Below are 13773 nucleotides of genomic sequence, written 5' to 3'. Positions count from 1 at the left end.
AATCACAAACATATTAAAAGATCCTTGGGTCCATAAAACAATTAAGGATAATGTAATCTATAAAAATAAAAGCATAATATGCTAATCTGGACGAAGCCAGGGCTGCGAGGGAAGCCTGGGTCCCGGGTGCCTGGATCTCGGGTGCCAGAGGGAAGCCAGTGCTGGCAGCCAGAGGAAGGAAGGCCTTACTCCTACATGAATTTCATGCATCGGGCCTCTAGTTAAAATATAAAAGGATGCCATTTCACATGGATTAGCATCCATTTTTAAAAACGTGTGGTATACACACACACACTGGATTAACACACAGTAATAAAAAAGAATGAAATTTTGCCATTGGCAACAGCATGGATGGACCTAAAGGATATTACACTAAGTGAAATAAATCAGAGAGAAAGATAAGTAAAGTGGAGCAAGGAAGTAAAACGGAATACAAACTGGTTATTCATCTATGTTTAATATAAACTGAGGCTGTACACATTCTACAACACAGCAATTCTACCCCTAGGTCCCTACCATGGAGAGAACATGTACACATGAAGACATGCTCATAAAGTCATAAGAGCATTTTTTTTGTAACTCTACCAATAGTGGAATGAATAAATACCATCAACAGTGAAAATAAATGAACTAGAACTACACATAACAGAATTGAATCTCAAAAAGTAATGACTGAAAAAAGATGGAATGCAAAAATCATACAGATTCTAATTTACATGTTATTTAAAAATATACAAAATAGTAGATCCTATTTAGAGACAAAGGAGGCAAGAATATAAAATGGAAAAATGAAAGTCTCTTCCATAAGTGCTGTTGGGAAAACTGGACCACTCTCTTATCTCATATACAAAAATAAACTCAAGAGAAACCAAGATGGCGGCATAGGTAAACACCTAAACTGCTGCCTCGCACAACAATTTCAAAACTACAACTAAAAGACAAAACGGACATCATCCAGAACCACAGGAAGGCTGGCTGAGTGGAAATGCTACAACTAGAAGGAAAGAGAAAAGCACACTGAGACTCAGAGGAGCTGCAGAAGGCAGAGGTACGGAGGCGTGCGTGGAGAGGGCTGGCAACTGAGTACGCAGCTGGCTTTCTCAATCGGGAGGGAGACAAAAGCTCCCGACAGCTCGGAACTCCAGTTCTGGGCGAGACTCTGGGGACCCAGACTCATACGGGGAGAAACTGGACTGTCTGGCAGCGGGCAAAACTCGAGGGCAGCTTTCTCTCAGAGGTGCTTGCAGCGATTACCGTGGGACACTGAGACCCAGGGGCCTCTTAGGACAGGGCTGACGGAAAGCCATTGCTGTCTGCTCCGCCCTGAGACTCCACCCCTGCCAAGCTGAGCATAGAGGCTTTTGCAAGTTTTGTCTCATAAGGGTGTCTCCAGCACAGAAGTTCTTCCAGCATAGACACAGCTCATCCTCACAGCCAATTGGCCTAGAGGTCAAATCCTCCCAGTGATACCAACAACAATCAAGGCTTAACCACAACAAGACTGTACACAGCCCACAAAGGGGTGCACCAAGAGTGTCCACCTCAGGTAACTGGGGAGGCTGAGCCACTGGGCCCTATAGGACACCTAGCACACAAAGCCACTCTATCAACTCAGGGAAGCAGCCAAAATGCAGAGACAAATAAACAGGTCACAAATGAAAGAAATGGAGGAAAGCAAACGACTGGATATAGAGTTCAAAACCATGGTTATAAGTTTTTACAAGAATTTTCTAGAAAAGGCTGATAAATTTAGTGAGACCCTCGAGGATATGAAAAAGGACCAACTAGAAATTAAGCATACACTGACTGAAATAAAAAATAATATACAGAGATCCAACAGCAGACTAGAGGATTGCAAGAATCAAGTCAAAGATTTGAAATACAAAGAAGCAAAAAACACCCAACCGGGAAAGCAAAAAGAAAAAAGAATAAAAAAATATGAAGATAGTGTAAGGAGCCTCTAGGACAACTTCAAGTGTACCAACATCAGAATTATGGGGGTGCCAGAAGAAGAGAGAGAGCAAGATACTGAAAACCTATTTGAAAAATAATGACCGAAAACTTCCCCCACCTGGGAAAGAAATAGACTTACAAGTCCAGGAAGCGCAGAGAACCCCAAACAAAAGGAATCCAAAGAGGACCACACCAAGACACATCATAATTAAAATGCCAAGAGCAAAAGACAAAGAATATTACAAACAGCAAGAGAAAAAGAGTTAGTTACCTACAAGGGAGCACCCATACGACTGTCAGCGGATTTCTCAACAGAAACTGTGCAGGCCAGACGGGAGTGGCAAGAAATATTCAAAGTGATGAATAGCAAGAACCTACAACCAAGATTACTCTACCCAGCAAAGCTATCATTCAGGATTGAAGGTCAGATAAAGAGCTTCACAGATAAGAAAAAGCTAAAGGAGTTCATCACCACCAAACCAGTATTATATGAAATGCTGAAAGGTATTCTTTAAGAAGAGGAAGAAGAAGAAAAAAAATCAAAAATCTGATGAACAGAATAAACTGGTGAATATAATAGAATCAGGGGCATGGAAAGGGAGTGGACTGACAATTCTCAGGGGGAAAGGGGTGTAGGGGGTGTGGGAAGAGACTGGACAAAAATCATACACCTATGAAGCAGTGATCACGGACAACAGGGGGATGGGGGCATGCGTGTGGGGGGGTTTGGGATGGGAATGGGGGGGGGGATTGATGACAAATATGTGATACCTTAATCAATAAAGTAATTAAAGAAAAATCATACACCTATGGATGAGGACAGTGGCGGGGGGGAGGTAAGGGCAGAGGGTGGGGTGGGAACTGGGTGGAGGGGAGCTATGGGGGGAAAAAAGAGGAACAACTGTAATAATCTGAACAAAAATAAACTCAAAATGGATTAAGATTTAAATTAATGTAATCCCTGAAATCACAAAACTTCTGAAAACAGAGGTTGTAAACTATCTGACATCAGTCTGAGTATTATCTTTTTGGATATGTCCCCTTGCGTAAGTGAAACAAAAGCAAAATAAACAAAGGGGACATCATCAAATTAAAAAGCTTCTACACAGTGAAGGAAACCATCAACAAAACATAAAGACAACCTACAAGATATTTGCAAATGACATACCTGATAAGGGGCTTATATCCAAAATACATAAAGAACTCATAAAACACAGTAACAAGAAAATAAACAATCCAATCAAAAATCGGCAGTGGACGCGAGAAGACATTTCTCCAAAGAAAGAAGATATACAGATGGCCAACAGACATGAAAAGATGCTCAACATCACTAATCATAAGTGAAATGCAAATCAAAACCACAATGAGATAACACCAGTCAGAATGGCTGCTATCAAAGTCAACAAATAATGTGTTGGGGAAGATGTGTAGGAAAGAAGGACCCTTTTGCACTGTTGGTGGAGCTGCAAACTGGTGCAGCAACTTTGGAAAACAGTATGGAAATCCCTCAAAAAATCTAAAAATAGATCTACCATAACTATCATAAACACACTTCTGAGTATTTATCAGAGGAAAATGAAAACACTAATTTGAAAAGATACATGCATCCCTATGTTCACTGCAGCAATTACAATAGCCAAGTTATGAAAACAACCTAGGTGTCCAATGATAGATGAATGTATAAAAAAGATGTGGTATACACACACACACACACACACACACACACACACACACACACTGGATTAACTCACAGTAATAAAAAAGAATGAAATTTTGCCATTGGCAACAGCATGGATGGACCTAAAGGATATTACACTAAGTGAAATAAATCAGAGAGAAAGACAAATACTCTATGGTTTCACTATGTGGAATCTAAAAAAACGAACAAACGAAGCAAAAACAGACTCATAAATAGAGACCAAAAGGGATGGTTCACAGAGGAGAAGGAGAGTAGAGGGATAGATGAAAAAGGTGAAGGAATATAGAAATATATTTGATATTTGCATGATGAGATATTAAAAGAATTAGTGGGTAATTAGGTTGTAAGGTATAAAAATGTAGAATCACTACATCAAACAACTGAAACTAATATAACTGATATAAAATTGTATACCAATTAAACAAAAAATAGAAGGGAAAAATTCTTACATAAACAAGGTCAGTGTTGTAGTTAAAAAAAAGGGAAAGTTAAGTATATTTTACTACCTTTTACAGAATAATAAAACAACTGCATATTTAAAAAAAAACAAGGTCAGTGTTATATAGCTGAATCAGGATTACTAGTCATAATTACTATTAGCATTTTCATTACAACAGTAATTAAGGAATGTCTGGAAAAGAACTAAGCAGCTTTGCTGTAATGGAAGCTGATACCAAAATGCTTGTAAATAAAAATAAAAAGTTGTGGACATTAAGGAAATGTGTTGAAACAACAGATCTTATTTACAGATTTGAACTTACCAATTCCCATAGTCAAAATCAAAGGCAATAGTAATTTCAGTTCCCTTTGGAATATTTTGTATAGAATAAATGTAAAGATGTATGGTTCCATCTTCAATTTCATGCCTCACCTATTAGTTAAAAGAATTTTATATTTCTATAGATTATTTTTTACCTTTAGAAGCATCTCACCCTACCATTTTGAAAACTATTCAAAGTAATCCCCAAATACAACATGGAAAATAATGGCATTAATTATAAGACTTGTAACTATAATCAGTGGTTATCAACTGGGAAAGTGATACATCAATGCAAGTTTGATGCAAACTCTACAGCCCACCATGTAGTATTAAAAAGAAAATACTGTATTTTATCAGTTTTACAATGCATATTTTTTCACCTTTTAGCATCTCTGAAATAGGGACTGGCATCTTTAACTTGATGAAATGCAGTAATGGTACAGTTAACACTGTACTTTTTCTATGACAGACACTGTTCTAGGTACTTTACATAACTACTTTAGTTCTCATAACACCTTTTTACAGATAAAACTGAAGCACAAAATTATAAATCTAGTTAGTCAAAGAGAAGACATGAATCTAGTAAGTCTGGCTTCAAAACTTACATTCTTAACTGTAACATTATATAACAATAAAATTAAAAATTTTATTTTTCCATGTAAAACAACAAAACCAGAAATACACTCAACATTAAAACAGTTTTATTGTAGCACATATAAAATCTATTTTAGCTTTCAGCGTTGTCATCTACCTTGATCAAATTAGAACATATATTTGACCCATATATACAGTTTCTTCTAGGATAAACAGAATCTAATATTTCCTCTTACAAGAAACATCACAATTTCTTCAATGTGCAAAGTTATTTTTAAGACCTCAAAGCCAGTATCTCCTAAATTTTCACAATGGAAAGGTGCTCGAGTATAAAATACATCAACAGTTAAAAAGTGCTTTTAGGCTACCAGACTTCAGTGGTTAATACTCAAATTCCACATACCCCTCCAACCCCTGTCTCCCAAAAGGATCTCTATAAGCTTACCTCTGCATTGGGTGTACAAGAACGTCTGATGAACCGAGCCTCATTCCCAAATGTCCTTGCATCAACACACATTTCTAGCCCATGAAATTTAGAATAGAATAAAACAAAAGGGTATGGTCTACAAAGAAAGAAATGCATTATAAACCATTAGCATTTTGAGTTTAAGAAACTTCTAAAAGACTTACAGTAAGTAGTGAAATCAAGAAATTGAATATAAAAAAGCTTGATACCAAAACCTACTCTTAACCACTAGGCTAGTTCATGCTAATAAGGTTTTTACCTGTTCCTATAACCTTATATAAGTCAAAGATAATTAATAGGATGTGGAAATTCAAATTTACAAAGATAAAAAGGGAGTAATTATTACCTTTACAGAAGGACTTATAATTGGATGCCTTTAAAGTCCCTAACTCCTTGTGCATTTAAGTGTTTGAATTATAGCTCTGTTTTAGTCAAATTTGCTATATAAAAGGGAATGATTCACATATATCTTTTCTATTTTAAATAAAAACTCATTATAAACTAGAAATATTTTTAATAATAGCATATAGACTGAGAATGTTCTCTCTCTAGAGTTACACACATACTTCTAGACTTCAGGGAAGCAATGGCTGTGATAGGAACACATCAATTTCCTCCCAAAATCACAAACCCTAGAAGAGGCCTTCCAAAGCCATTCCATACCTAGAAAAGTGGGAGTTGAAAATGGTGGCAATAATATAAGATCAAATCTATCATCTAATAAAGAGGAAGAGGTTTTGCTTGTGATAGGCACCAATGGTCTTTTCAGGTTCTAACAATTATAACGAATTAGGAAAGGTGTTGGATGGAAATTACCTTATAATCTCAGGTAATCGAGTTTTTAATTAATATCCACCTATATTGCTATAGTTTATCTTTAAAGTAGATTGTTTTAGTGTCAGCAAGATAAAAATGGGTAAGAGACAGGAATATATCTGCATTTTTATATTTTATTATAGTTCAAAATTATTAGTCACTGTTCAACTACACTACTGTTTTAAATACTAAAATGATCACTTAGGAAAACAAAATACATATAAACACAGCATCTTGGTTAAAAATAGCAAAAAATTCAATACAGAACAATAGAAAACTAATATGGGAAAATAAATGCATATACCTCTTAAAGAAATATCCATTTGCTTCAAATTGTTCTCTTAGCATAAATTTTCCTCTATATTCAATTATAAGTGCATCAGGAGGCAAATCTTTTGCAGATTTCAGAATTTTCTTATTTTTTTGTATATGGCTCTGAAATCAGAGAAATGTTGAGATTAATTAAACCTTAATGTTTTTAGTCTAACAACTTTAAGATATAGAGTAGAAAAAATAAGGTTTCTGTTTTATAACATTTTGGCAAATGATATATTTACCTCTACAGGAGGCTTGAAGAGCGAATTATTGGTATTCAAATTTGATTTATTTATCTCTTTTTTGTCATTTCCATTGCCTAATCTCAGAGCTAATCTTTGTGCCTCCCTCTGAACACCCTCGCTATACTGGTTATTATTTGCCTCTTCATATCGATCCATCCATGCTTTGATTTTTGTCTCCCATCCAAAATTTGAACCATCAGATGAAGGATCAATCTCTGGAGCTGAACCCTAAAATCACAGCAAACTAAGCATTACTATCTGGACTTCAAATATTTATACATACGCACACAAAATCAATGACTATATAAGATATAAACTAGACATTAATGTTAGGCTTTCTAAGTTGGTCCTAGTAAAAAGAGCACCATAAATGAGCAGTTTACTACATTTTTATACTGCATGCCACACAAATATGAGTTGGAAAATTGAAGGAAGCTAAGTCAGAATAGTAGAAATTCAAGTTTCACCATCACTACTGTAGTCAAATGAAGGCTATCAATAAAATTGCAACTACCCAAAGGTTTGGAGTCATTGTCAACTAATGTTTAAAAAAAGCAGATGAAATTTTTTGTTTTAGAAACTGCAAATATCTACTCTGTACTCACAGCTCTATTTAACCAGATAAATGGGATTATTATGTAAACTACACATACTGCACATTAAGTATAAACATTTTATATACATTAAAATTTTAACACTTTATAACAAAAATATTCTTGATATCTTAATTAGTGTAATTCCAATTGTCCACATAATAAATGTGACGTGAGAATAGAATGTGAAATACCCAAATGGTTCATAGCCTAAATTCAAGGGTCATAATGAGGGCAAGAACTTTCAAGCTTAAGTGCTTGCTCCTCTATAGCCCCTATTAAAACCTGTAAGATAAGAATTCTAAATGCCAAGTAATAAAAAGTTACCACCTCTCTTCTTAATGTTACAAAAAAAAATAATAATAAAGGAGATATTTTTTCACTGGAATGCAATTTATATAAAGGCACAATTACCATTCATTTAAAAATGTATTAAAACCTGAACTCCTGCCCGACCGGTGTGGCTCAGTGATTGAGCATCAACCTGTGAACTAGGTCAGGGTTCCATTCCCAGTCAGGGCACATGCCCGAGTTGTGGCCTCAATCCCCAGCAGGGGGCGTACAGGAGGCAGCCTATCAATTATTCTCTCTCATCATTGATGTTTCTAGCCCTCCCTACCTTCCTCTCTCTGAAATCAATAAAAACTTTTTTTAAAATTTCCTGAACTCCTACAATTTTTATTTGCAATCTTAGGATGAAAATCAATTAATGCAGATAACAAGAACAAATATTTTACCTTATCATTAGAATAATTCAAATTTATTAACAAATTTAATGTGAAATTTCAATTTAGTTGTAAATGCTGTTCATTGTTTTCTTTCTACAACATTAAACTTTGATAAAAGATTTTGTCTATATGTAAAATCTAACAGAACTGAAATATTAATATCATATATAGATTTAATAAAAATCCTTATATATCCTGTTAAGACATGTAAATGTGTACTGTGTACAGAAACACTAAAATTTACCATCAGTGAATCTTCCCTATACTTGTCCACAATAAAACAAACTACAGTTGAACTGTGAACACAGGTTTGAACTGCATGGGTCCATTTATATGTGGATTTTTTTTTTTTCAATAACTACCTGTATTATTTTCCATCTGTGGTTGGGAGTCCACGGATACAGAGGCCTGGCTATATGCATTTATCTAAACCATTTTATACGGGGGACTTGATATCTGGGGGGGTTGGGGAGGGGTTACTGGAACCAAGCCTCCTTGGATATCAAATGATAAGTTTTGGGGAGTCAAAAGTTATACTTGAAATTTTAACTGTGCAGGGGGTTGATATCCCTAACCCTGGCACTGTTCAAGGGTCAAATGTATATAGTAAGTTGTTCAACTATTTGATTGGGATAGGTTTATTTCACTAATTGATATTTTATATACTTACATATTCTACATTATAATGACTACTTGATAAAGAACAGATTTTTATACAAATGAGACACTACATATTAAGGCTTTCCTCAGTTTTCAAATTTTTCTTTGTTTTGCATCTTCCCCTCCCCATCCCCCTCAGAAAACACTCTATACTGAGTTGGTATATCTTTAATACAGCTCTTCTGTATCTCTTGAATCTTATAAACACTACAGAATTACTTATTAGAGTTGTCATGATCTTAAAGAGATATCTTCAAGTTAAGAAAAAGATATCTTTAAAAATGCACAGACTCACTACTTCACATAATAAATGAAAATATTTCAGTTAAGTAAAACATGCTCCTTCCTCATTAGACCTCCTATTAAACTGATTAGATAAATTGGAAAGAAAGGAAAATAGCTGGAGTATCTATCAATTGTACCAACAGCTTAATCCAAAATCTTTTTCAGACCTCCTTTTTCTGTGTCAGAGAAAATACCATAAATCCAGATTTAACATACTACAGTTGAACTGTGAACAACAGTATAAAATTCCAACTTCAGTCCTAGCCGGTTTGGCTCAGTGGATAGAGCGTCGGCCTGCGGACTGAAGGGTCCCAGGTTCGATTTCGGTCAGGGGCATGTACCTTGGTTGCGGGCACATCCCCAGTGGGGAGTGTGTAGAAGGCAGCTGACCGATGTTTCTCTCTCATGGATGTTTCTAACTCTCTATCTCTCTCCCTTCCTCTCTGTAAAAAATAAAATATATATATATTTTTTAAATTCCAACTTCAATATATAAAGAACATTTTGTGAAACTTTGGACTTATTAACATTTTTGAGAAGAATTACAAAAGTTCATAAGAATAATAATTGGACAACTGCTTATCCTCCAGTAATGCAAAATTAATGAATAATTATTATTGAATAATAAATTATAATTATTCTTGAATAATGAATAATTATTATACTACATGAACAACAGATATACTATAACATGCTCCCCACATCCTATTTCAACATTTGACAACTTGGAAAACCCATTATCCTTTACTGCCTAATTTAAAAAGCTATAGTAACACTGTATAGCTGACCTCTATGATCCAACACAAACCTATCTCTTAGGGGGAGGCAGAGCTGGGGAGCCTTGCTTCTCTCAGCAATCTTGGCATCTACAAAATTGAGGATTTATTCTAATTAATTCAAGGTACAAGTGACTAGTTTGTACTATTATTAATATGGTGGATCTATGGTGATTTTATAGTATTTTATAATAACTGATGACTAAATCACTAGAATCCCAACTATGCAAAGGAGTAAAATTTCAAATTCCAAATGTGATTTTGCATACAACAGTCTAGTATATTAACACCAAGTGTACTAGAGACATGGAATGCAATAGTAACTGAAATTCTGTTTTCTTGACATTTTACTATTAGAAATTGTTCATATATTTCCTCCTTTTGGCTATTTTAACAATGTTAATAAACTCTAAGAATGGCATATTTATCCAATTAGAATTCCCTATGGCCCAACTTCTGATAAAGATAATAAGCAATGAAATGACACACAGTGAAGAAAGCATGAAGATTATGAACAAACAACAACTTAGTAAACTCCCGAATAATTGACAGTTGCTAATAAGGGCTTACATTTAACATATTTACCTTAACTCTTGATGACTTCCTAGATCCTTCACGAAAGGCCTGAAATAAAATGGAATTCTGAGTTTTGAATATAATTAATATTTAAGAATCAATCGGTTCAATGAAGTCTCATAATAACAAAAAGTTTGGTATAACCACCAGAACTAGAGAAATGTTTAAGTAAAAAAACTCATCTATTAGAAAAGAACATAAAAAATATATATGATACAATGCTAAGAAAAAGTCTAAATTTTCTGTGTGATCAATATTACAATAATGGAAAAGTATTTGATAAAAATTGGAAGGATATAAAAAATATTATAGTAATGCCTGTAAAATTCAGCTCCCGCCACTCTCTATCTTACTCATCTAAAAAAATGAAAAACTTACTTTTTTACATTTTGAAATGTTTTGTTCTTTCTCCCCACTTTTTTTCCTTCTTTTATCATTAACCTTAGAAACTCTTGAAGTAGTTAAAGTAATAGATGTTGGGGTATGCTGAAATGCAGTATACAATTCCACAGGAACCTCATCACCACTCTCAGTTGCACTGGTATCACCATCTTCAAGGCAAAATAAAAATTACTGCGTGTGTAATACTTCTATTTCAAACAATAAAACAGCATTCCACACAAGAAACTATTATATATCTATTTTTCTGAAGAATAAACATTTTCTTCACTTCTTCACTTATATTAAGACTAGGGGCCCAGTGCACGAAGATTCGTGCACGGGGGGGTTGGGGGGGTGGTTGGGTCCCTCAGCCCAACCTGCACCCTCTCCAATCTGGGAGCCCTCAGGGGAGCCCTCTCCAATCCGGGAGTTTCTGTCTGTCTTTGCAATCATATGAGCGAATTGTCTGAGACCCCAACCCAGTTTGGTTTGTTGCTCACAGAATAATAGAGGCTTTTTTTTTTTTTCTTCATTGGTGGAGATTTCCTGGAAGTTTTAGGATATCTTCCCTTTAATTTTTCCTAGACCAGTGATGGGCAACCTTTTGAGCGTGGTGTGTCAAACTTTGCCAAAAAACTGAGCATAACTCGGGTAGTGTGTCACTTTGAGGAAAAAACATTATTTCGCAAATGTTTCATCCTCGGCATGTGGCCGCCTAAGCGGCCGCGTGTCATCAGAAATGGCTAAGCGTGTCAGTGCTGACACGCGTGTCATAGGTTTGCCATCAGTGTCCTAGACACTCTGATTTTACTTATGTCTCTCACCTTTGCTTTCCCCCTCCATCCCCCACTGCAACAGTAACTTGCACCAGGCTCACTTTGCTCTAGTGTCTAGGAGATCCGTCTGCCACCAGAACTATGATTCCCAGCATTCCTGGTGCTCCCCATGCTCTGGGCTTCTACTTCTGGTCCTGAGGCTGCCACCAGAACTACTATTCCCAGAATTCCTGGTGCTCCCCGTGCTCTTGGTTTTCACTTCCTGCTCTGTCTCTGTCCCACAGCCTCCCGCTCTGCCAAGTTCCCCAAGCCGCTCCACTCTCCGCTGGTTCTCCCACTCTGCTCTCCGCCTGGCGCCTATGTATGCAAATTAACCCGCCATCTTTGGCGGGTTAATTTGCATACTCACTCCTGATTGCCTGGTGGTTGTCACGGAGGTCAATTTATATGTTTCTCTTTTCTTATATAGGATACATTTAAATGCAAGTTTTGGCCTGGCTGAAGTGGTTCAGTGGTTCAGCATCGACCTATGAATCAGGTGGTCACAGTTCGATTCCCAGTCAGGGCACATGCCAGAGTTGCAGGCTAGTGCGGGGCATGCAGAAGGCAGCCGATCAATGATTCTCTCTCATCATTGGTGTTTCTATCTCTCTCCCCCTACCTTCCTCTCTGAAATCAATAAAAATATATTTTAACAACAACAAAAATGCAAACTATGAATGTCAGTTCTCATACTTAGGCTAGAAAGGATAAAAAAGTTTGACAACACACTCAGATGGTGTGACTGTGGGAAACACGCAGTTGCATACATTGCCAAAGGAAATTCAAAATTCCCTGCAAAGTGTGGCCAAATCTAGCAAAATTCTACATGCACTTAGCCTTTCACCCAACACTCCCTTTTCTAGGGATCCATCCAAAGATAAAATGGCAAAAGCACACAAAAACATAGCAAGAGCCCTAGCTGGTTTGGCTCAGTGGATAGAGCGTCTGCCTGTGTACTGAAAGGTCCCAGGTTTGATTCTGGTCAAGGGCACATGCCTGGGTTGCAGGCTCAATCCCCAGTAAGGGGTGTACAGGAGGCAGCTGGTCAATGATTATTTCTCATCATTGATGTTTCTATCTCTCCCTCACCCGTCCTCTTTGAAATCAATAAAAATAAAAAAAATAAACAAAACAAAAACATATGCAACAGAGATTCACTGAAAGTACTATCCTATCTAATAAAAGAGCAATATGCAAATTGACCATACCTCCACTACGCCCACCAGCCAATCAGGAGCAAGTATGCAAATTAACCCAACCAAGATGGCTGCGGCCATGGAGCAAGCAGGAGGCTTGGGTTTCCCTGGCAATGGAGAAAGCCAAGCTTCCTGTCCACTCTGGCCGGCCCTGGACTCCACTCAAGGCTACAAAGTTTCAATTATAGAAGATAAATAAATCCCAACAAAAATGGCGGCAGCCACGGAGCTGGAGAGAGTAAGAGGCTTGGGTTGCCCCCGGCGATGGAGGAAACCAAGCTTCCTGGCCTACCTTGGCCTCTGTTGAAGGCTACAAAGTGTCAATTATAGAAGATAAATAAATCCCAACAAAATGGTGGCAGCCATGGAGCTGGAGAGAGCAGGAGGCTTGAGTTTCCCCTGGCAATGGAGGAAGCCAAGTTTTCCACCCGCCCTGGCCTCCGCTGAAGGCTACAAAGTTTCAATTATAGAAGATAAATCCCAGATACCAGGGCCTCCACTTGGGTTGCCGGGGGGCATGGCTGGGGTGCAAACCACCCCACGCCCCAAGGGAACCCACACCCTGATCAGGGACACCCTTCAGGGCAAACCAGCCGGCTCCCACCCATGCACCAGGCCTCTATCCTATCTAATAAAAGAGTAATATGCAAATTGACTGTCACTCCAACACAAGATGGCTGCCCCCATGTAGACACAAGATGGCCGCCATGAGATGGCCAGCAGGGGAGAGCAGTTGGGAGGGACCAGGTCTGCAAGGGAGGGCAGTTGTGGGCGATCAGGCCGCAGGGGAGGGCAGTTGGGAGGGATCAGGCCTGAAAGGGAGGGCAGTTGGGGGCAATCAAGCCTGCAGGGGAGGGCAGTTAGGGGTGACCAGACCGGCAGAGGAGAGAAGTTGGGGGAGACCGAGCCTGC

General features: G+C 37.5%; 1 protein-coding gene across 4 annotated transcripts in view; it reads right to left on the bottom strand.

The window, feature by feature from the left end:
- KMT2E (lysine methyltransferase 2E (inactive)) overlaps positions 1-13773 on the bottom strand; it is a 96093-nt gene that overhangs the window by 24225 nt on the left and 58095 nt on the right. For all 4 annotated transcript variants that reach the window (XM_079785839.1, XM_079785837.1, XM_079785838.1 and 1 more), the window contains 6 exons: positions 10845-11017; positions 10476-10514; positions 6846-7076; positions 6593-6723; positions 5452-5569; positions 4414-4523 (listed from right to left, as the gene is read on the bottom strand). In XM_079785839.1, coding sequence (XP_079641965.1) covers positions 4414-4523; positions 5452-5569; positions 6593-6723; positions 6846-7076; positions 10476-10514; positions 10845-11017 — 802 coding nt within the window. The remainder of the gene's footprint in view (positions 1-4413; positions 4524-5451; positions 5570-6592; positions 6724-6845; positions 7077-10475; positions 10515-10844; positions 11018-13773) is intronic.

The sequence above is a fragment of the Cnephaeus nilssonii genome (genome assembly GCF_951640355.1).
Source record: "Cnephaeus nilssonii genome assembly, chromosome: 12".
Classification (NCBI taxonomy): domain Eukaryota; kingdom Metazoa; phylum Chordata; class Mammalia; order Chiroptera; family Vespertilionidae; genus Cnephaeus; species Cnephaeus nilssonii.
Note: the sequence above shows the minus strand (reverse complement) of the source record. Positions and strands in the feature narration are given on the sequence as shown.